Source organism: Pseudophryne corroboree, chromosome 3 (assembly GCF_028390025.1).
Source record: "Pseudophryne corroboree isolate aPseCor3 chromosome 3, aPseCor3.hap2, whole genome shotgun sequence".
NCBI classification, from domain to species: Eukaryota; Metazoa; Chordata; class Amphibia; order Anura; family Myobatrachidae; genus Pseudophryne; species Pseudophryne corroboree.
The window spans coordinates 648,554,800-648,578,177 of record NC_086446.1 but is presented as its reverse complement, the minus strand read 5'-3'; the positions used below and the strand labels follow the sequence as shown (position 1 = coordinate 648,578,177).

The following is a 23,378-nucleotide window of genomic DNA, read 5'->3' as shown; positions in this document are numbered from 1 at the left end:
GTGTGGAATAATACCCCTTTTCTGTAGTAGGAGGGGTAATTTAATTATCACCTGCTGGGAATACAGCTTGTGAATTTTTTCCCATACTACCTCCTTGTCGGAGGGAGACTTGGTAAAGCAGACTTCAGGAGCCTGCGAAGGGGAAACGTCTCGACATTCCCATCTGTACCCCCGGGATACTACTTGTAGGATCCAGGGGTCCTGTACGGTCTCAGCGCAATGCTGAGAACTTGTCAGACGCGGTGGAACGCTTCTGTTCCTGGGAATGGGCTGCCTGCTGCAGTCTTCTTCCCTTTCCTCTATCCCTGGGCAGATATGTTCTTATAGGGACGAGAGGACTGAGGCTGAAAAGACGGTGTCTTTTTCTGCAGAGATGTGACTTAGGGTAAAAAACGGTGGATTTTCCAGCAGTTGCCGTGACCACCAGGTCCGATGGACCGACCCCAAACAAGTCCTCTTCCTGTATACGGCCATACTGTGCCGTTTGGAATCTGCATCACCTGACCACTGTCGTGTCCATAACATCTTCTGGCAGTTATGGACATCGCGTTTATTCATGATGCCAGAGTGCAAATATCCCTCTGTGCATCTCGCATATATAGAAATGCTCTATAGTCAATAAAATACTGTCCCTGTCAAGGGTATCAATATTTTTAGTCAGGGAATCCGACCAAGCCACCCTAGCTCTGCACATCCAGGCTGAGGCGATCGCTGGCCGCAGTATAACACCAGTATGTGTGTATATACTTTTTATTATATTTTCCAGCCTTGTCAGCTGGTCCTTGAGGACGGCCCTATCTATAGACGGTACCGCCACTTGTTTTGATAAGCGTGTGAGCGCCTTATCCACCCTAAGGGGTGTTTCCCAACGCGCCCTAACTTCTGGCGGGAAAGGGTATACCGCCCATAATTTTCTATCGGGGGGAACCCACGCATCATCACACACTTTATTTAATTTATCTGATTCAGGAAAAACTATGGTAGTTTTTTCACATCCCACATAATACCCTCTTTTGTGGTACTTGTAGTATCAGAAATACGTAACACCTCCTTCATTGCCTTTAACGTGTGGCCCTAATAAGGAATACGTTTGTTTATTCACCGTCGACACTGGATTCAGTGTCCCTGTCTGTGTCTGTGTCGACCGACTAAAGTAAACGGGCGTTTTAAAACCCTTGACGGTGTTTTTGAGACGTCTGGACCGTACTAATTGTTTGTCGGCCGTCTCATGTCGTCAACCGACCTTGCAGCGTGTTGACATTATCACGTAATTTCCTAAATAAGCCATCCATTCCGGTGTCGACTCCCTAGAGAGTGACATCACCATTACAGGCAATTGCTCCGCCTCCTCACCAACATCGTCCTCCTACCTGTCGACACACACGTACCGACACACAGCACACACACAGGGAATGCTCTGATAGAGGACAGGACCCACTAGCCCTTTGGAGAGACAGAGGGAGAGTTTGCCAGCACACACCAAAAACGCTATAATTATATAGGGACAACCTTATATAAGTGTTTTCCCTTATAGCATCTTAATATATATATAAGCATATCGCCAAATTAGTGCCCCCCCTCTCTGTTTTAACCCTGTTTCTGTAGTGCAGTGCAGGGGAGAGCCTGGGAGCCTTCCCTCCAGCCTTTCTGTGAGGGAAAATGGCGCTGTGTGCTGAGGAGATAGGCCCCGCCCCTTTTTCGGCGGCCTCGTCTCCCGCTCTTAACGGATTCTGGCAGGGGTTAAATATCTCCATATAGCCTCCGGAGGCTATATGTGAGGTATTTTTAGCCAAAATAGGTATTCATTTGCCTCCCAGGGCGCCCCCCTCCCAGCGCCCTGCACCCTCAGTGACTGCCGTGTGAAGTGTGCTGAGAGGAAAATGGCGCACAGCTGCAGTGCTGTGCGCTACCTTTAGAAGACTGAGGAGTCTTCTGCCGCCGATTCTGGACCTCTTCTTACTTCAGCATCTGCAAGGGGGCCGGCGGCAAGGCTCCGGTGACCATCCAGGCTGTACCTGTGATCGTCCCTCTGGAGCTGATGTCCAGTAGCCAAGAAGCCAATCCATCCTGCACGCAGGTGAGTTCACTTCTTCTCCCCTAAGTCCCTCGTTGCAGTGATCCTGTTGCCAGCAGGACTCACTGTAAAATAAAAAACCTAAGCTAAACTTTTCTAAGCAGCTCTTTAGGAGAGCCACCTAGATTGCACCCTTCTCGGCCGGGCACAAAAATCTAACTGGCTTGGAGGAGGGTCATAGGGGGAGGAGCCAGTGCACACCACCTGATCCTAAAGCTTTGCTTTTTGTGCCCTGTCTCCTGCGGAGCCGCTATTCCCCATGGTCCTTTCAGGAACCCCAGCATCCACTAGGACGATAGAGAAAATACGGTTGATTCGTCACCGTCACCACTGGAGTCAGTGCCTGTGTCTGGGTCTGTGTCGACCGACTGAGGCAAAGGGCGTTTCACAGCCCCTGACTGTGTTTGAGTCGCCTGGACAGGCACTAATTGATTGTCCGGCCGTCTCATGTCGTCAAACGACTGCTTTAGCGTGTTGACACTATCCCGTAGTTCCATAAATAAAGGCATCCATTCTGGTGTCGACTCCCTAGGGGGTGACATCCTCATATTTGGCAATTGCTCCGCCTCCACACCAATATCGTCCTCATACATGTCGACACACACGTACCGACACACAGCAGACACACAGGGAATGCTCCTAACGAAGACAGGACCCACTAGCCCTTTGGGGAGACAGAGGGAGAGTTTGCCAGCACACACCAAAAGCGCTATATATAACAGGGATAGCCTTATAATAAGTGCTCCCTTATAGCTGCTTTATATAAATCAAAATATCGCCATAAATTTGCCCCCCCTCTCTGTTTTACCCTGTTTCTGTAGTGCAGTGCAGGGGAGAGACCTGGGAGCCGTCCTGACCAGCGGAGCTGTGAGAGGAAATGGCGCCGTGTGCTGAGGAGATAGGCCCCGCCCCTTTTCCGGCGGGCTCGTCTCCCGCTATTTAGTGAATCCAGGCAGGGGTTAAATATCTCCATATAGCCTCTGGGGGCTATATGTGAGGTATTTTTAGCCTTTATATAGGTTACATTTGCCTCCCAGGGCGCCCCCCCCCAGCGCCCTGCACCCTCAGTGACTGCGTGTGAAGTGTGCTGAGAGGAAAATGGCGCACAGCTGCAGTGCTGTGCGCTACCTTTAGAAGACTGCAGGAGTCTTCAGCCGCCGATTCTGGACCTCTTCTGACTTCAGCATCTGCAAGGGGGCCGGCGGCGCGGCTCCGGTGACCATCCAGGCTGTACCTGTGATCGTCCCTCTGGAGCCGATGTCCAGTAGCCAAGAAGCCAATCCATCCTGCACGCAGGTGAGTTCACTTCTTCTCCCCTCAGTCCCTCGTTGCAGTGATCCTGTTGCCAGCAGGACTCACTGTAAAATAAAAAACCTAAGCTAAACTTTTTCTAAGCAGCTCTTTAGGAGAGCCACCTAGATTGCACCCTTCTCGGCCGGGCACAAAAATCTAACTGGAGTCTGGAGGAGGGTCATAGGGGGAGGAGCCAGTGCACACCACCTGATCTGGAAAAGCTTTACTTTTTGTGCCCTGTCTCCTGCGGAGCCGCTATTCCCCATGGTCATTTCAGGAACCCCAGCATCCACTAGGACGATAGAGAAAGTACACTAACCCCCCCCCCCCCACTCCTACCATGTGGGTGCCTAACCCTATCCCTCCCCATCCAAGGGCCTAAAGCTTGACTGTCACCCATACTACCAACTCCATAAACAGATGAGTGGAAAGAACACATCAAGTTACCAAAATAATTTCCAGCGACAGCCCAGCTGTATTTGTGGCATACCAATTTGCCATTTTTAGACCTCAACAATGCTTGCCACAAAAATGTGTAGAAACCACAAGAGGATGCCAGAACCTACTTGTGAGATGTGGCCATTCCTTGCAGATACTGAAACTTGCCACACACTTTGCTACTATTATAGCCTGGATGACTAAATGGCAACGGAGGGAAAAAGAAAAAAAAAAAAAAAAGGGAAAAAAAAAAAAAGGGGAAAAAAAAAAAATTTACACCAGAAATCTGTTTTTAAAGAAAATGGTTCCAAATACAGTTCTTACTATCCTGATACTATACTTTATATAAAGCAAGCCTCCTCCTTTACCTTTTAACTGATATTTAGTGTTTACCAAAGGAACTCTGCGCCGCTCCATAGTCCAGGATGCAATACCAATCAGTTAGATCTGCACTATCTATAGGCTGCTATGTGCTGAATACTGTTTGCACTTTAGAACAGGCAGAATACTATAATGAACAATCTGTATAATACTTTACAAAATGAGCTGTGTCAGTGAACACAGAGGTCAAAACAGCTGCAGGCACAGTATAACAGCAAGGGCCTCAGAGTATTGCAGAGCCTCCCGCAGTTACAGTCACTGCTGTTAGATGTTGTATATTGGTATTACCAATATAACTGAAACACAGGTCTGGATTGGTTCATTATTTACATTGCCCAGCAAGAGGCTGAACATACTGGCCTTGTAAAAGTACAACTAGTATAGTAAGCAGTCTTATAGATGTCATAAAGGTGGTCATACCTCATGTGTGTAAACTCGAACAGGGATGCCAAATGCTCGGGCCAGCCCAAAGTCGGCAAGCTTTATCACCCCTTTGCTGTCTATTAACAGATTTTGTGGCTTCAGATCTCTGTGCAAAACTCTTCTAGCATGGCAAAACACAATGCCTTGTAGGATCTGATAAACGTAACTCTGCAAAACAATAGGTCCAGTTTATAAAGGTCACTACAAGCACTATAGCACTCTAATGCAGTGTAATCTGAAGCATGCCATATTTGTGCTACAAATTAAAAATGTCAAATACCTTTATAAGCATTGCATCCAAGTATTGACCACTAGGAATGGAATCCAAGTACTTCTTCAAGTCCATGGAAAGAAACTCAAAGATAAGATATAGCCTTGAATCTTGCATTAGAACATCTAGAAGGCTGAGAAAAATGAATGGTATAAGAAGCCATTACTTCACAGGTACACTACATATAAAGAACAAGCATTACAAGCCACCCAATCAGCAAATGGTAACCTCACTTACCACACAATGTTGGGATGCTGAAGCTCTTTAAGGAGGGAGATCTCTCTAATTGCCGTACTTGGGACACCTTCTTCTTCATTTTCCAATCTAATTTTCTTCATGGCAACAACTTGACCAGTTGCTTTGTGCCTCCCCTTATACACAACCCCATAAGTGCCTATAAAGTAAAATGCATTGCAGTCCTTAAGGTCAAATAGCTTAAAAAGCTGGTCACCGGTACTTACTCTCACCAACACCGAGACAACAGACCTCAAAAATTCAGTTTTTGAATATGAATACAGGTCACAATTAAAACGGAGAGCCACAAAGTCCTCTTTGGTCATGTAGCACACCTCAATGTCTAGTAGGATACATAGAAAGAGGCAGCATGGTTTGTGGAGAGGTTTACAGAGGATGACGGTAGTTAACATCACTCAGGTTATATCTTGTGAAGTATGGAGTAGGTGCACCACTCCACACAGTATATGTTGCGGTACACCACACACCCAAGATTTTATCTTACAGATCAATATTAACGATGAGATAAGGGATTGAAAGTATGTTTTATAATGGTTTCTTGCTATGCAGAGGAAATCTGTTTCCACAAAAGGAATGATTTTTCAATAAGGTTGCTGAGGAAGACCAAATGGCATACTTAGAGACAGCTTTGCCTCAATTTCAAGCTGCACCAATACTAAAAGCAAAATACACCAAGCTTTTGCACTTAAAATTAGTTCTGTAAATTGCAGCCAAAGCTCACATTTTATAAATATAACCCTAGGTATCATTTTGCACTTCCCAGATGTACATTTTCAGATGCTCTTTGCCCAATGTGAAACAAAGTTTCATCAATACCAATTTAAAAAAAAAAAAAAAAACCCGAAAACATGTCATTGTGACCCTTTAGGGAAACTGCATGAACTAAGATTTTGGAGTAGCCTCCACTCACTGTAAACAGAAGAGAAAGCTTGACATACATGGCTACACAAAGCTCATTACAGAACTGTCCATCGACCATTTTATCTAAATTGATGCTCCAGTATGATGACTATGCAGCATGGCATTCTGGGGCAATACTTGCCATGAGTGGGATTAATCAAAGACCAGTGTCTATGATCAAGCACATTAGTACTCAAATTAGAACAGTTACATGCGCATGTTCTAATATGGATAAGTGTGGAGGAACAGCCTATTGGTGAGGGGATCTTAAACGATAAATTAATATAATCTATGATAGATGGTTAAAGGAGGCATAGTGTAGATCAGAAGGGTTAGTAGTGATTGATCCAGAAATTGATAATATGGGTTCACTATGCTGCAAAGAAGAGAGTGAATGTTTGTGGTAATGATTGGGCAAAATGAGGACGAGGGACAATGGGATCAGAAGGAATTGTGTTGGCGATGATGCAAAGGAAATTAAGACTAGAAACTGAAGTGGTATAACACTAAGACTGATCAAATGTTCATCCACCCAGTGTCTACCATCACAATTAATAAAAGCCATGAATGAGGCAAACCCCAGTGGCATTCCCTAAGACAGAGTGATGTTTGGTTGTACAATGGAAGCAATGTTGGATGTTAATGGAAGTTACACTCCTACACTTGTTCAAGCACTCCCGGATCCTGCATTTCTAGTTCCCAATGTGTCTCCTAATAGCAGAAGTAACACACTCAATCAAGTGCACTGGGAGGACCATTACACATTACAGCAAAGCCAGAAGCAATATATGGCGCATATCAATGAACTGTAATTATGAAGTGCAGCATGCTAACCCAACATTTTTTTATACCGAGCTACAGGGTCTAGTATTAACATCCAGCTCCGTTCAAAGACAGCTTACATCTCCTTGGCTAGTGTCCTCATGGGATACCATGCCGTCTAAGAAGCAGATATTGAAGTGCTGTGACATTATGGCTCTTGCCCTTGTGTATGAATCAACTAATCCAAATTGCGTATTTCTACAAATTAAGGCTGCCTTGCAGTCAGTCACTGTCTGGTCATATAGAGAATACACTTACCCTCGCCAATTTTCTCTATTTTAGCATACTCATCCATTGCTGTAGATGTCGATGTAACTGCCTGGTGGGAGAAACAAGACAAAAAAAAAAACCCACAACATGAAAAGGAGGGTGGGAGGAGTGTCAAGCACGGTTATAACTAGACAAGCCAGCGATCAAACACTTAAATATGAATCCTGGCACCTACCTTTTGGCATCATTAGTTTTGAAGAGCAATACCATATTCTTAAGAGATCCTGGTCACCATTACATTTGACAGGGTTGCTACTGAAGGCTGCATTTTGCCCACAGGTATAAATATCAAGTGACAAGTCTAGGGGGTTGATTTGCTAAACATTGTTTTCTAAGCCGGTAATGAGGAGTTTGACTAATGGATTTCAAATGGCAATAGTAATTAATGCTCAGCAAGCCTGAAGTAGTAAAATATACCCCCAGAGGTGAAGCTGTCATTAATCCTTTGTTGCCATATGTAGAGTGAAGTACAGTCATAGCTATGACCTGCACTTCTTGCCTTATCCATACGACACAAACAGCATCTCCAAAAAGAAGAATTTACTCACCGGTAATTCTATTTCTCGTAGTCCGTAGTGGATGCTGGGAACTCCGTAAGGACCATGGGGAATAGACGGGCTCTGCAGGAGACTGGGCACTCTTAAAAGAAAGATTAGGTACTATATCTGGTGTGCACTGGCTCCTCCCTCTATGCCCCTCCTCAAGACCTCAGTTAGGGAAACTGTGCCCGGAAGAGCTGACATTACCAGGAAAGGATTTGGAATCCAGGGTAAGACTCATACCAGCCACACCAATCACACTGTACAACTCGTGATAACCATACCCAGTTAACAGTATGAACAACAACTGAGCCTCAGTAACAGATGGCTCATAACAATAACCCTTTAGTTAAGCAATAACTATATACATGTATTGCAGAGAGTCCGCACTTGGGACGGGCGCCCAGCATCCACTACGGACTACAAGAAATAGAATTACCAGTGAGTAAATTCTTATTTTCTCTGACGTCCTAGTGGATGCTGGGAACTCCGTAAGGACCATGGGGATTATACCAAAGCTTCCAAACAGGCGGGAGAGTGCGGATGACTCTGCAGCACCGAATGAGCAAAGGCAAGGTCCTCCTCAGCCAGGGTATCAAACTTGTAGAACTTAGCAAACGTGTTTGAACCCGACCAAGTAGCAGCTCGGCAAAGCTGTAAAGCCGAGACCACTCGGGCAACCTTCCTTGTGGAATGGGCTTTTACTGATTTAGGATGCGGCAATCCTGCCGCAGAATGAGCTTGCTGAATCGTGCTACAGATACAGCGCGCAATAGTTTGCTTTGAAGCAGGAGCACCCAGCTTGTTGGGCGCATGCAGGATGAACAGCGAGTCAGTTTTCCTGACTCCAGCCGTCCTGGCTACATATATTTTCAAAGCCCTGACTACATCTAGTAACTTGGAGTCCTCCAAGTCCCTAGTAGCCGCAGGCACCACAATAGGTTGGTTCAAATTAAACGCTGATACCACCTTAGGGAGAAATTGGGGACGAATCCTCAATTCTGCCCTGTCCATATGGAAGATCAGATAAGGGCTTTTACACGACAAAGCCGCCAATTCTGACACACGCCTAGCCGAAACTAAGGCCAATAGCATGACCACTTTCCACGTGAGATATTTTAGCTCCACGGTCTTAAGTGGCTCAAACCAGTGGGATTTCAGGAAATCCAACACAACGTTTAGATCCCAAGGTGCCACTGGAGGCACAAAAGGGGGCTGAATATGCAGCACTCCCTTAACAAACGTCTGAACTTCAGGCAGTGAAGCCAGTTCTTTTTGAAGGAAAATAGATAGGGCCGAAATCTGGACCTTTATGGATCCTAATTTTAGGCCCATAGTCACCCCTGACTGTAGGAAGTGCAGGAATCGACCCAGCTGGAATTCTTCTGTAGGGGCCTTCCTGGCCTCCCACCAAGTAACATATTTTCGCCATATACGGTGATAATGTTGTGCTGTCACGTCTTTCCTAGCCTTTATCAGCGTAGGAAGGACTTCATCTGGAATGCCCTTTTCCATTAGGATATGGCGTTCAACCGCCATGCCGTCAAACGCAGCCACGGTAAGTCTTGGAACAGACAGGGCCCCTGCTGTAACAGGTCCTGTCTGAGAGGCAGAGGCCATGGGTCCTCAGATCATTTCTTGTAGTTCTGGGTACCAAGTTCTTCTCGGCCAATCCGGAACGATGAGTATATAGTTCTTACTCCTCTCTTTCTTACAATCCTCAGTACCTTGGGTATGAGAGGAAGAGGAGGGAACACATAAACCGACTGGTACACCCACGGTGTCACTAGTGCGTCAACAGCTATCGCCTGAGGGTCTCTTGACCTGGCGCAATATCTTTTTAGCTTTTTGTTGAGACGGGAAGCCGTCATGTCTACCTGTGGCCGTTCAACGATTTACAATCAGCGTGAAGACTTCTGGATGAAGTCCCCACTCTCCCGGGTGGAGGTCGTGCCTGCTGAGGAAGTCTGCTTCCCAGTAGTCCACTCCCGGAATGAACACTGCCGACAGTGCTAGCACGTGATTCTCCGCCCATCGAAGAATCCTTGTGGCTTCTGCCATCGCCATCCTGCTTCTTGTGCCGCCCTGTCGGTTTACATGGGCGACCGCCGTGATGTTGTCTGACTGAATCAGCACCGGTTGTTTTGAAGCAGGGGTTTTGCTTGACTCAGGGCGTTGCAAATGGCCCTTCGTTCCAGAATATTTATGTGAAGGGAAGTCTCCTGACTTGACCACTGTCCTTGGAAGTTCCTTCCCTGAGTGACTGCCCACCAACCTCGGAGGCTTGCATCCGTGGTCACCAGGACCCAGTCCTGTATGCCGAATCTGCGGCCCTCGAGAAGATGAGCACTCTGAAGCCACCACAGCAGAGACACCCTGGCCCTCGGGGACAGGGTGATCAGCCGATGCATCTGAAGATGCGATCCGGACCACTTGTCTAACAGATCCCATTGAAAGATCCTTGCATGGAACCTGCCGAAGGGAATTGCTTTGTAAGAAGCTACCATCTTTCCCAGGACTCGCGTGCAGTGATGCACCGACACCTGTTTTGGTTTCAGGAGGTCCCTGACCAGAGATGACAATTCCTGGGCCTTCTCCACCGGGAGAAACACCTTCTTCTGTTCTGTGTCCAGAATCATGCCCAAGAACAGCAGACGCGTCGCAGGAATCAGCTGCGACTTTGGGATATTCAGAATCCAGCCGTGCTGTTGCAGCACTTCCCGAGATAGTCAACGTAGCACTAACAACTGCTCCTTGGACCTCGCCTTTATAAGGAGATCGTCCAAGTACGGGATAATTATAACTCCCTTCTTCCGAAGGAGTATCATCATTTCGGCCATTACCTTGGTAAATACCCTCGGTGCCGTGGACAGACCAAACGGCAACGTCTGCAATTGGTAATGACAGTCTTGTACCACAAACCTGAGGTACTCCTGGTGAGGTGGGTAAATGGGGACATGCAGATAAGCATCCTTGATGTCCAGCGACACCATAAAATCCCCCTCTTCCAGGCTTGCAATAACCGCCCTGAGCGATTCCATTTTGAACTTGAACTTCCTTACATAAGTGTTCAAGGATTTTAAATTTAGAATGGGTCTCACCGAACAGTCTGGTTTCGGTACCACAAACATTGTGGAATAGTAACCCCGTCCCTGTTGAAGGAGGGGAACCTTGATTATCACCTGCTGAAGGTACAGCTTGTGAATAGCCGCCAGCACTACCTACCTTTCCCTGGGAGCCGCTGGCAAGGCTGATTTGAGGTAACGGCGAGGGGGAGTCGCCTCGAACTCCAGCATGTATCCCTGAGATACCACTTGTAGAACCCAGAGATCCACCTGTGAGCGAACCCACTGGTCGCTGAAGTTACGGAGACGCGCCCCCACCGCACCTGGCTCCACCTGTGGAGCCCCAGCGTCATGCGGTGGACTTAGTGGAAGCAGGGGAGGATTTTTGTTCCTGGGAACTGGCTGTCTGGTGCAGCTTTTTCCCTCTACCCCTGCCTCTGGGCAGAAAGGATGCGCATCTGACCCGCTTGCCTTTCTGAGGCTGAAAGGACTGTACTTGATAATACGGTGCTTTCTTAGGCTGTGAGGAAACCCGAGGTAAAAAAGTCGACTTCCCAGCTGTTGCTGCGGATACGAGGTCCGAGAGACCGTCCCCAAACAATTCCTCACCCTTATAAGGCAAAACCTCCATGTGCCTTTTAAAATCAGCATCACCTGTCCACTACCGAGTCCATAATACTCTCCTGGCAGAAATGGACAATTGCATTAATTCTAGATGCCAGCCGGCAAATGTCCCTCTGTGCATCCCTCATATACAAGACAACGTCCTTTATATGCTCTATGGTTAGCAAAATAGCATCCCTGTCGAGGGTATCAATGTTGTCTGACAGGGTATCAGACCATGCTGCTGCAGCATTACACATCCATGCTGAAGCAATAGCAGGTCTCAGTATAGTACCTGAGTGTGTATATACAGACTTCAGGATAGCCTCCTGCTTTCTATCTGCAGGCTCCTTTAGGGCGGTCGTATCCTGAGACGGCAGTGCCACCCTTTTAGATAAGCGTGTGAGCGCCTTGTCCACCCTAGGGGATGTCTCCCAGCGTAACCTATCCGTTGGCGGGAAAGGGTACGCCATCAGTAACCTCAAGAAATCACTAGTTTTTTATCAGGGGAACCCCACGCTTCTTCACACAATTCATTTAATTCATCAGATGGGGGAAAAGTCACTGGCTGCTTTTTCTCCCCAAACATAATACCCTTTTTAGTGGTAACCGGGTTAATGTCAGAAATGTGCAACACATTTTTCATTGCCGTAATCATGCATCGGATGGCCCTTGTGGACTGTACATTTGTCTCATCCTCATCTACACTGGAGTCAAACTCCGTGTCGACATCTGTGTCTGCCATCTGAGCTAGCGGGCGTTTTTGAGCCCCTGATGGCCTCTGAGACGCCTGGGCAGGCGCAGGCTGAGATGCTGGCTGTCCCAAGGCTGTTACGTCATCAAACCTTTTATGTAAAGAGTTGATACTGTCGGTTAATACCTTCCACATATCCATCCACTCCGGTGTCGGCCCCGTAGGGGGTGACATCACACTTATCGGCTCCTGCTCCGCCTCCACATAGCCCTCCACATCAAACATGTCGACACAGCCGTACCGACACCACACACACAGGGAATGCTCTGACTGAGGACAGGACCCCACAAAGTCCTTTTGAGGAGACAGAGAGAGAGTATGCCAGCACACACCACAGCGCTATATAACACAGGGATTTTCACTATACTGAGTGATTTTTCCCAATAGCTGCTTATTAACACCAATTTGCGCCTAAATTTATGTGCCCCCCCTCTCTTTTTTACCCTTGTCGTACTGAATACAGCAGGGGAGAGCCTGGGGAGCGTCCTTCCAGCGGAGCTGTGAAGAGAAAATGGGGCTGGCTGTGCTGAGGAAGATATCCCCGCACCCTCAGCGGCGGGCTTCTCCCGCTTTTTATAATGTTAATGGTGGGGTTTTTTGCACATATACAGTGTTATACACTGTATTATGTGCTATTTTTGCCAAAAGGTAAACTAATTGCTGCCCAGGGCGCCCCCCCCCCCCCCCAGCGCCCTGCACCCAACAGTGACCGGAGTGTGTGGTGTGCTATGGGAGCAATGGCGCACAGCTGCAGTGCACTACCTTAATGAAGACAGGAGTCTTCAGCCGCTGTTTTTCATCTTTATCTTCCGTCTTCTGGCTCTGCAAGGGGGACGGCGGCGCGGCTCCGGGAACGGACGATCGAGGTCGGGCCCTGTGTTCGATCCCTCTGGAGCTAATGGTATCCAGTAGCCTTAGAAGCACAAGCAGGTAGGTTTGCTTCTCTCCCCTCAGTCCCTCGTAGCAGTGAGTCTGTTGCCAGCAGATCTCACTGAAAATAAAAAACCTAACAAATACTTTCTTTTCTAGTGAGCTCAGGAGAGCCCACTAGGTGCATCCGGCTCTGGCCGGGAACAGATTCTAACTGACGTCTGGAGGAGGGGCATAGAGGGAAGAGCCAGTGCACACCAGATATAGTACCTAATCTTTCTTTTAAGAGTGCCCAGTCTCCTGCGGAGCCCGTCTATTCCCCATGGTCCTTACGGAGTTCCCAGCATCCACTAGGACGTCAGAGAAAATCTGTTACTTCCGTATAACCACCAGATTAACCAATGCAGACAAACTATTCTAATGTGCAATAACCCATCCAATCACATCTGCAACTGCACAAAGGGGTCAATTCAATTTGCCGACAGTTGAATAGCTTCGGGAATTAGCTCCTGCCGCTATTCAATTCTGCTCAAGTTAAGTCGTTCTCCCGGACTTAACAGGTTGATTTGTTGGGAGAACGGGTATTCTCCGACTTAACTGTCCAATGCAATGCTGATTCCCGACAGAACCAGCTTCACGCAAGCCAGCACTTTCGTCGGATTTCTGCTCGCAACCACCAGGGGTGAGAGAGACGAAAACCCGACAAGTGTCACATGGCGCTGTATTGAATAGCGCCAGGAGCTAATTCCTGGCGCTATTCAACTGTCCACAAATTGAATTGACCCCAAAGATTGCTAAGCAAGGGGAAAAAAAAAATAAGAATTTACTCACCGGTAATTCTATTTCTCATAGTCCGTAGTGGATGCTGGGGACTCCGTAAGGACCATGGGGATTAGCGGCTCCGCAGGAGACAGGGCACAACTATAAAAAAAGCTTTTAGACTACTGGTGTGCAATGGCTCCTCCCACTGAGACCCTCCTCCAGACCTCAGTTAGGATACTGTGCCCGGAAGAGCGGACACAATTAGGAAGGATTTTGAATATGCAGCACTCCCTTAACAAAAGTCTGAACTTCAGGTAGTGAAGCCAATTCTCTCTGGAAGAAAATCGATAGAGCCGAAATCTGGACCTTAATGGAACCCAATTTTAGGCCCATAGTCACCCCTGACTGTAGGAAGTGCAGGAACCGGCACAGCTGAAATTCTTCCGTTGGGGCCTTCCTGGCCTCACACCACGCAACATATTTTCGCCATATGCGGTGATAATGGTTTGCGGTTACTTCTTTCCTAGCTTTAATCAGCGTAGGAATGACTTCCTCCGGAATGCCCTTTTCCTTCAGGATCCGATGTTCAACCGCCATGCCGTCAAACGCAGCCGCGGTAAGTCTTGGAACAGACAGGGCCCCTGCTGCAGCAGGTCTTGTCTGAGCGGTAGAGGCCATGGGTCCTCTGACATCATTTCTTGAAGTTCCGGATACCACGCTCTTCTTGGCCAATCCGGAACAATGAGTATAGTTCTTACTCCTCTTCTCCTTATTATCCTTAGTACCTTTGGTATGAGAGGAAGAGGAGGGAACACATAAACCGATCGGTACACCCACGGTGTTACCAGAGCGTCCACAGCTATCGCCTGCGGGTCTCTCGACCTGGCACAATATTTTTCTAGCTTTTTGTTTAGGCGGGACGCCATCATGTCCACCTGTGGTTTTTCCCACTGGTTTACAATCATTTGAAAGACTTCTGGATGAAGTCCCCACTCTCCCGGGTGGAGGTCGTGCCTGCTGAGGAAGTCTGCTTCCCAGTTGTCCACTCCCGGAATGAACACTGCTGACAGTGCTAACACGTGATTTTCCGCCCATCGGAGAATCCTTGTGGCTTCCGCCATCGCCGTCCTGCTTCTCGTGCCGCCCTGTCGATTTACATGGGCGACCGCCGTGATGTTGTCTGACTGGATCAGTACCGGCTGGCCTTGAAGCAGGGGTTTTGCCTGACTTAGGGCATTGTAAATGGCCCTTAGTTCTAGAATATTTATGTGCAGGGAAGTCTCCTGACTTGACCATAGTCCTTGGAAGTTTCTTCCCTGTGTGACTGCTCCCCAGCCTTGAAGGCTGGCATCCGTGGTCACCAGGACCCAGTCCTGTATGCCGAATCTGCGGCCCTCTTGAAGATGAGCACTCTGCAGCCACCACAGCAGAGACACCCTTGTCCTCGGAGACAGGGTTATCAGACGATGCATCTGAAGATGCGATCCGGACCACTTGTCCAAGAGGTCCCACTGAAAGGTTCTTGCATGAAACCTGCCGAATGGAATCGCTTCGTAGGAAGCTACCATTTTTCCCAGGATCCGCGTGCAGTGATGCACCGACACCTGTTTTGGTTTTAGGAGGCCTCTGACTAGAGATGACAGCTCCTTGGCCTTTTCCTCCGGGAGAAACACTTTTCTCTGTTCTGTGTCCAGAACCATCCCTAGGAACAGCAGGCGTGTCGTAGGGACCAGCTGTGACTTTGGAATGTTTAGAATCCAGCCGTGCTGTTGTAGCACTTCCCGAGATAGTGCTACCCCGACCAACAACTGCTCTCTGGACCTCGCCTTTATCAGGAGATGAAACGGCGGGGGGGGGGAAGACGTCTCGAATTCCAGTTTGTACCCCTGAGATACTACTTGAAGGATCCAGGGATCCACCCGTGAGCGAGCCCACTGATTGCTGAAATTTTTGAGACGGGCCCCCACCGTACCTGGCTCCGCCTGTGAAGCCCCAGCATCATGCTGTGGACTTAGAGGAAGCGGGGGAGGACTTTTGCTCCTGGGAACTGGCTGTATGTTGCAGCTTCTTTCCCCTACCTCTGCCTCTGGGCAGAAAGGACGCGCCTTTAACCCGCTTGCCCCTATTGGGCCGAAAGGACTGTACCTGATAATACGGTGCTTTCTTTGGTTGTGAGGGAACATGGGGTAAAAATTTAGACTTCCCAGCTGTTGCTGTGGAAACGAGGTCCGAGAGACCATCCCCGAACAATTCCTCACCCTTATAAGGCAGAACTTCCATGTGTCGTTTGGAATCTGCATCACCTGTCCACTGCAGAGTCCATAACCCTCTCCTGGCAGAAATGGACATTGCACTAATTTTGGATGCCAGCCTGCAAATATCCCTCTGTGCATCCCTCATGTATAAAAGTGCATCTTTTATATGCTCTACGTTTAGCAAAATAGTGTCCCTGTCTAGGGTATCTATATTTTCTGACAGGGAATCTGACCACGCAGCAGCAGCACTGCACATCCAGGCTGAAGCTATAGCCGGTCTCAATATAACACCTGTGTGTGTGTATATATAGATTTCAGGATAGCCTCCTGCTTTCTATCAGCAGATTCCTTCAGGGCGGCCGTATCCGGAGACGGTAGTGCCACCTTCTTTGACAAGCGTGTGAGCGCTTTATCCACCCTAGGGGATGTTTCCCAGCGTGACCTATCCTCTGGCGGGAAAGGGTACGCCATTAGTAACCGCTTAGAAATTACCAGCTTTTTATCAGGGGAAGCCCACGCTTCTTCACACACTTCATTTAACTCTTCAGATGGAGGAAAAGCTACTGGTAGTTTTTTCTCTCCAAAACATAATACCCTTTTTTGTGGTACCGGGGGTAACATCAGAAATGTGCAACACATTTTTCATTGCCTCAATCATGTAACGTGTGGCCCTACTGAAAGTTACATTAGTCTCGTCGTCGACACTGGAGTCAGTATCCGTGTCGACATCTGTGTCAACCATCTGAGGTAGCGGGCGTTTTAGAGCCCCTGATGGCTTTTGAGACGCCTGGGCAGACACAGGCTGAGAAACCGGCTGTCCCACATTTGGTATGTCGTCAAACCTTTTATGTAAGGAGTCGACACTATCACGTAATTCCTTCCACAGCACCATCCACTCAGGTGTCGACCCCGCAGGGGGTGACATCACATTTACAGGCATCTGCTCCGCCTCCACAAGCCTCCTCATCAAACATGTCGACACAGCCGTACCTACACACCACTAACACAGGGAATGCTCTGACAGAGGACAGGACCCCACAAAGCCCTTTGGGGAGACAGAGAGAAAGTATGGCAGCACACACCAGAGCGCTATATAACACTGGGATCCCACTATCAATGAGTGTATATATATATATATATATATTTTATCTATACTGCGCCTAAATTTAGTGCCCCCCCTCTCTTTTTTACCCTTCTGTAGTATTCAGACTGCAGGGGAGAGCCAGGGAGCTTCCTTCCAGCGGAGCTGTGAGGGAAAAACGGCGCCAGTGTGCTGAGGGAGAAGCCCCGCCCCCTTTTCGGCTGACTTTCTCCCACTTTTTCTGGAATACTGGCAGGGGTAATTTTACATCTATATAGCCTCTAGGACTATATATGATGTAGATTTGCCAGCCAAGGTGTCATATCCTCAGGGCGCCCCCCCCAGCACCCTGCACCCATCAGTGACCGAAGTGTGAGGTGTACATGAGGAGCAATGGCGCACAGCTGCAATGCTGTGCGCTACCTTGGTGAAGACCGAAGTCTTCTGCCGCCGATTTTCCGGACCTCTTCGTGCTTCTGGCACTGTAAGGGGGACGGCAGCGCGGCTCCGGGAACAAACACCAAGGTCGGGTCCTGCGGTCGATCCCTCTGGAGCTAATGGTGTCCAGTAGCCTAAGAAGCCCAAACTACCACCTGTTAGGTAGGTTCGCTTCTTCTCCCCTTAGTCCCTCGCTGCAGTGAGTCTGTTGCCAGCAGATCTCACTGTAAAATAAAAAACCTAAATATACTTTCTTTCTAGGTGCTCAGGAGAGCCCCTAGTGTGCATCCAGCTCAGCCGGGCACAAGAATCTAACTGAAGTCTGGAGGAGGGTCTTAGTGGGAGGAGCCAGTGCACACCAGTAGTCTAAAAGCTTTCTTTATAGTTGTGCCCAGTCTCCTGCGGAGCCGCTAATCCCCATGATCCTTACGGAGTCCCCAGCATCCACTTAGGACGTTAGAGAAATAAGATTTTACTTACCGGTAAATCTATTTCTCGTAGTCCGTAGAGGATGCTGGGGACTCCGTAAGGACCATGGGGATAGACTGGCTCCGCAGGAGACATGGGCACTTTAAGAAAGAATTTAGTTCCTGGTGTGCACTGGCTCCTCCCTCTATGCCCCTCCTCCAGACCTCAGTTAGAGAAACTGTGCCCAGAGGTGACTGACCGTACAAGCAAAGGATTTTGGTAATCCAGGGCAAGATTCATACCAGCCACACCGTATAACCTGCGATAACAACCCAGTTAACAGTATGACAACATAGCATCAGTTCACGCCCAATGCAACAATAACGTAACCCTTATTGAAGCAATAACTATATACAAGTATTGCAGAAGAAGTCCGCACTTGGGACGGGCACCCAGCATCCTCTACGGACTACGAGAAATAGATTTACCGTTAAGTAAAATCTTATTTTCTCTAACGTTCTGGAGGATGCTGGGGACTCCGTAAGAACCAAGGGGATTATACCAAAGCTCCCAAACGGGCGGGAGAGTGCGGATGACTCTGCAACACCGATTGAGCAAACACAAGGTCCTCCTCAGCCAGGGTATCAAACTTATAGAATTTTGCAAAGGTGTTTGAACCCGACCACGTAGCAGCTCGACACAGCTGTAGTGCCGAGACCCCTCGGGCAGCCGCCCAAGAAGAGCCCACTTTTCTAGTGGAATGGGCCTTGACCGATTTCGGTAATGGCAATCCTGCCGTAGAATGCGCCTACTGAATCGTGTTACAGACCCAGCGAGCAATAGTCTGCTTTGAAGCAGGGCCGCCAAGCTTGTTGGCTGCATACAGAACAAACAGTGTTTCTGTCTTCCGGACTCTAGCCGTCCTGGCTACATAAATTTTCAAAGCCCTGACCACATCAAGGGACTCGGAATCCTCTAAGTCCCGTGTAGCCACAGGCACCACAATAGGTTGGTTCATATGAAAGGATGAAACCACTTTTGGCAGGAACCGAGGACGTGTCCGCAATTCCACTCTATCCATATGGAAAACCAGATAGGGGCTTTTATGTGACAAAGCCGCTAATTCCGACACTCGCCTAGCCGAAGCCAGGGCTAACATGAAATATCTCACGTGGAAGGTGGTCAACTCCACTGTTTTAAGTGGTTCGAACCAGTGTGACTTTAGGAAGCTTAACACCACATTAAGGTTCCAAGGCGCCACCGAAGGCACAAAGGGAGGCTGAATATGCAGTACTCCCTTTATAAAAGTCTGAACTTCTGGGAGAGAAGCCAATTCTTTTTTAAAGAAAATGGATAGGGCCGAAATCTGGACCTTAATGGAGCCTAATTTAAGGCCCAAATCCACTCCAGTTCGTAGGAAGTGAAGGAAACGGTCCAGATGGAATTCTTCCGTAGGAGCATGCCTGGCCTCACACCAAGAAACATATTTTCACCATATACGGTGATAATGATTTGCTGTTACATCCTCCCTAGCCTTTATCAGCGTAGGGATAACCTCAACCGGAATGCCTTTTTCTGCTAGGATCCAGCGTTCAACCGCCATGCCGTCAAACGCAGCCGTGGTAAGTCTTGGAACAGACAGGGTCCCTGTTGCAACAGGTCCTGTCTTAGAGGAAGAGGCCACGGATCTTCTGTGAGCATTTCCTGCAGATATGGATACCATGTCCGTCGTGGCCAATCTGGAACAACGAGGATTGTTCTCACTCCTTTTCTTCTTACTATTCTCAATACCTTGGGTATGAGAGGAAGATGAGGAAATACATAGACTGACCGGAACACCCACGGTGTCACTAGGGCGTCTACCGCTACTGCCTGAGGGTCTCTGGAACTGGCGCAATACCTCTGTAGCTTTTTGTTGAGGCGGGACGTCATCATGTCTATCTGTGGCAGTTCCCACAGACTCCCAATCTGTACGAAGACTTCTGGATGAAGTCCCCACTCTCCCAGGTGTAGGTCGTGTCTGCTGAGGAAGTCTGCTTCCCAGTTGTCTACTCCCGGAATGAACACTGCTGACAGTGCGCTTACATGATTCTCCGCCCAGTGAAGAACCCTGGTGGCTTCCGCCATTGCCACTCTGCTCCTTGTGCCGCCTTGGCGGTTTACATGAGCCACTGCGGTGAGGTTGTCTGACTGGATCAGAAATGGTTGGTCGCGAAGTAAGGTCTCCGCTTGACGTAGGGCGTTGTATATGGCCCTTAGTTCCAGGATGTTGATGTGCAGACAAGTCTCTTGACTTGACCAAAGACCCCGGAAATTTCTTCCCTGTGTGACTGCCCCCCAACCTCGAAGGCTTGCGTCCGTGGTCACCAGGATCCAATCCTGAATGCCGAATCTGCGGCCCTCGAGAAGGTGAGCACTCTGCAGCCACCACAGGAGTGACACCCTGGCCCTGGGGGACAGGGTGATCAACCGATGCATCTGTAGATGTGACCCGGACCACTTGTTCAGCAGATCCCATTGGAAAGTCCTCGCATGGAACCTGCCAAAGGGAATGGCCTCGTATGAGGCCACCATCTTTCCCAGGACTCGAGTGCAATGATGCACTGACACCTGTCTTGATTTCATAAGGTTTCTGACCAGAGTCATAAGTTCCTGGGCTTTTTCTATCGGAAGATAAACCCTTTTCTGGGTCATGTCCCGAATCATGCCCAAGAAAGGCAGACGAGTCGTAGGAACCAACTGCGACTTTGGAATATTGAGAATCCAGCCGTGTTGTTGTAACACTTTCAGTGAAAGCGATACGCTGATCAGCAACTGCTCTCTTGATCTCGCTTTTATGAGGAGATCGTCCAAGTACGGGATAATTGTGACACCCTGCTTGCGCAGGAGCACCATCATTTCCGCCATTACCTTGGTGAAAGTCCTTGGGGCCGTTGAGACCAAATGGCAACGTCTGAAATTGGTAATGACAGTCCTGTACTGCAAATCTTAGGCACGCCTGATGAGGTGGATATATGGGAACATAAAGGTATGCATCCTTTATGTCCAGTGACACCATAAAATCCCCCCCTTCCAGGCTTGCGATGACCGCTCTTAGCGATTGTATCTTGAACTTGAACCTTTTCAAGTATAGGTTCAGAGATTTTAAATTCAATATGGGTCTGACCGAACCGTCTGGTTTCAGAACTACAAACATGGTCGAATAATAACCCCTTCCCTGTTGAAGGAGGGGAACCTCGACCACCACCTGCTGAAAAATAAGAATTTACTTACCGATAATTCTATTTCTCGGAGTCCGTAGTGGATGCTGGGGTTCCTGAAAGGACCATGGGGAATAGCGGCTCCGCAGGAGACAGGGCACAAAAAAGTAAAGCTTTACTAGGTCAGGTGGTGTGCACTGGCTCCTCCCCCTATGACCCTCCTCCAGACTCCAGTTAGGTACTGTGCCCGGACGAGCATACACAATAAGGGAGGCATTTTGAATCCCGGGTAAGACTCATACCAGCCACACCAATCACACCGTACAACTTGTGATCTAAACCCAGTTAACAGTATGACAACAGAAAGGGCCTCTTAAAGATGGCTCCTTAACAATAACCCGAATTAGTTAACAATAACTATGTACAAGTATTGCAGATAATCCGCACTTGGGATGGGCGCCCAGCATCCACTACGGACTCCGAGAAATAGAATTATCGGTAAGTAAATTCTTATTTTCTCTATCGTCCTAAGTGGATGCTGGGGTTCCTGAAAGGACCATGGGGATTATACCAAAGCTCCCAAACGGGCGGGAGAGTGCGGATGACTCTGCAGCACCGAATGAGAGAACTCCAGGTCCTCCTTTGCCAGGGTATCAAATTTGTAAAATTTTACAAACGTGTTCTCCCCCGACCACGTAGCTGCTCGGCAGAGTTGTAATGCCGAGACCCCTCGGGCAGCCGCCCAAGATGAGCCCACCTTCCTTGTGGAGTGGGCTTTTACAGTTTTAGGCTGTGGCAGGCCTGCCACAGAATGTGCAAGTTGAATTGTGTTACAAATCCAACGAGCAATCGACTGCTTAGAAGCAGGTGCGCCCAACTTGTTGGGTGCATACAATATAAACAGCGAGTCAGATTTTCTGACTCCAGCCGTCCTTGCAATGTATATTTTTAAGGCTCTGACAACGTCCAACAACTTGGAGTCCTCCAAGTCGCTAGTGGCCGCAGGCACCACAATAGGTTGGTTCAGATGAAATGCTGATACCACTTTAGGGAGAAAATGCGGACGAGTCCGCAGTTCTGCCCTATCCGAATGGAAGATTAGATAAGGACTTTTATAAGATAAAGCCGCCAATTCAGATACTCTCCTGGCAGAGGCCAGGGCTAGTAACATAGTCACTTTCAATGTGAGATATTTCAAATCCACCTTTTTCAATGGTTCAAACCAATGGGATTTGAGGAAATCTAAAACTACATTTAGATCCCACGGTGCCACCGGAGGCACCACAGGAGGCTGTATATGCAGTACTCCCTTGACAAAAGTCTGGACCTCAGGGACAGAGGCCAATTCTTTTTGGAAGAATATTGACAGGGCCGAAATTTGAACCTTAATGGATCCCAATTTGAGACCCATAGATAATCCTGATTGCAGGAAATGTAGGAAACGACCCAGTTGGAATTCCTCCGTCGGAACCCTCCGATCCTCGCACCACGCTACATATTTTCGCCAAATGCGGTGATAATGTTTCACGGTGACTTCCTTCCGTGCCTTAATCAAGGTAGGAATGACTTCTTCTGGAATGCCTTTCCCTTTTAGGATCTGGCGTTCAACCGCCATGCCGTCAAACGCAGCCGCGGTAAGTCTTGAAAAAGACAGGGACCCTGCTGTAGCAGGTCCCTTCTCAGAGGTAGAGGCCACGGTTCGTCCGTGAGCATCTCTTGAAGTTCCGGATACCAAGTCCTTCTCGGCCAATCCGGAACCACTAGTATTGTTCTTACTCTTCTTTGCCGTATGATCTTCAATACCTTTGGTATGAGCGGCAGAGGAGGAAACACATACACTGACTGGTACACCCAAGGAGTTACCAGTGCGTCCACAGCTATTGCCTGTGGATCTCTTGACCTGGCGCAATATTTGTCCAGTTTCTTGTTGAGGCGAGACGCCATCATGTCTACAATTGGTCTTTCCCAACGGTCTATTAACATGTTGAAGACTTCTGGATGTAGACCCCACTCTCCCGGATGAAGATCGTGTCTGCTGAGGAAGTCTGCTTCCCAGTTGTCCACGCCCGGGATGAACACTGCTGACAGTGCTATCACGTGATTCTCCGCCCAGCGAAGAATCTTGGCAGCTTCTGCCATTGCACTCCTGCTTCTTGTGCCGCCCTGCCTGTTTACATGGGCGACCGCCGTGATGTTGTCCGACTGAATCAACACCGGCTTTCCTTGCAGGAGAAGTTCCGCCTGGCTTAGAGCATTGTAGATTGCTCTTAGTTCCA

The 23,378-nt window shown here is 48.5% G+C and overlaps 1 protein-coding gene across 3 annotated transcripts in view; it reads right to left on the bottom strand.

Moving 5' to 3' along the window:
- Positions 1-23,378, bottom strand: part of CDK1 (cyclin dependent kinase 1) — a 131,304-nt gene that overhangs the window by 71,343 nt on the left and 36,583 nt on the right. For 2 of the 3 annotated variants that reach the window (XM_063961802.1, XM_063961803.1), the window contains exons 2-5: positions 7,116-7,176; positions 5,118-5,274; positions 4,890-5,013; positions 4,607-4,777 (exon numbers count right to left, since the gene is read on the bottom strand). In XM_063961802.1, the coding sequence (XP_063817872.1) occupies positions 4,607-4,777; positions 4,890-5,013; positions 5,118-5,274; positions 7,116-7,152 (489 nt within the window). In that variant the 5' untranslated portion in view covers positions 7,153-7,176. The remainder of the gene's footprint in view (positions 1-4,606; positions 4,778-4,889; positions 5,014-5,117; positions 5,275-7,115; positions 7,177-23,378) is intronic. The other variant, XM_063961804.1, reaches the window with a different exon arrangement.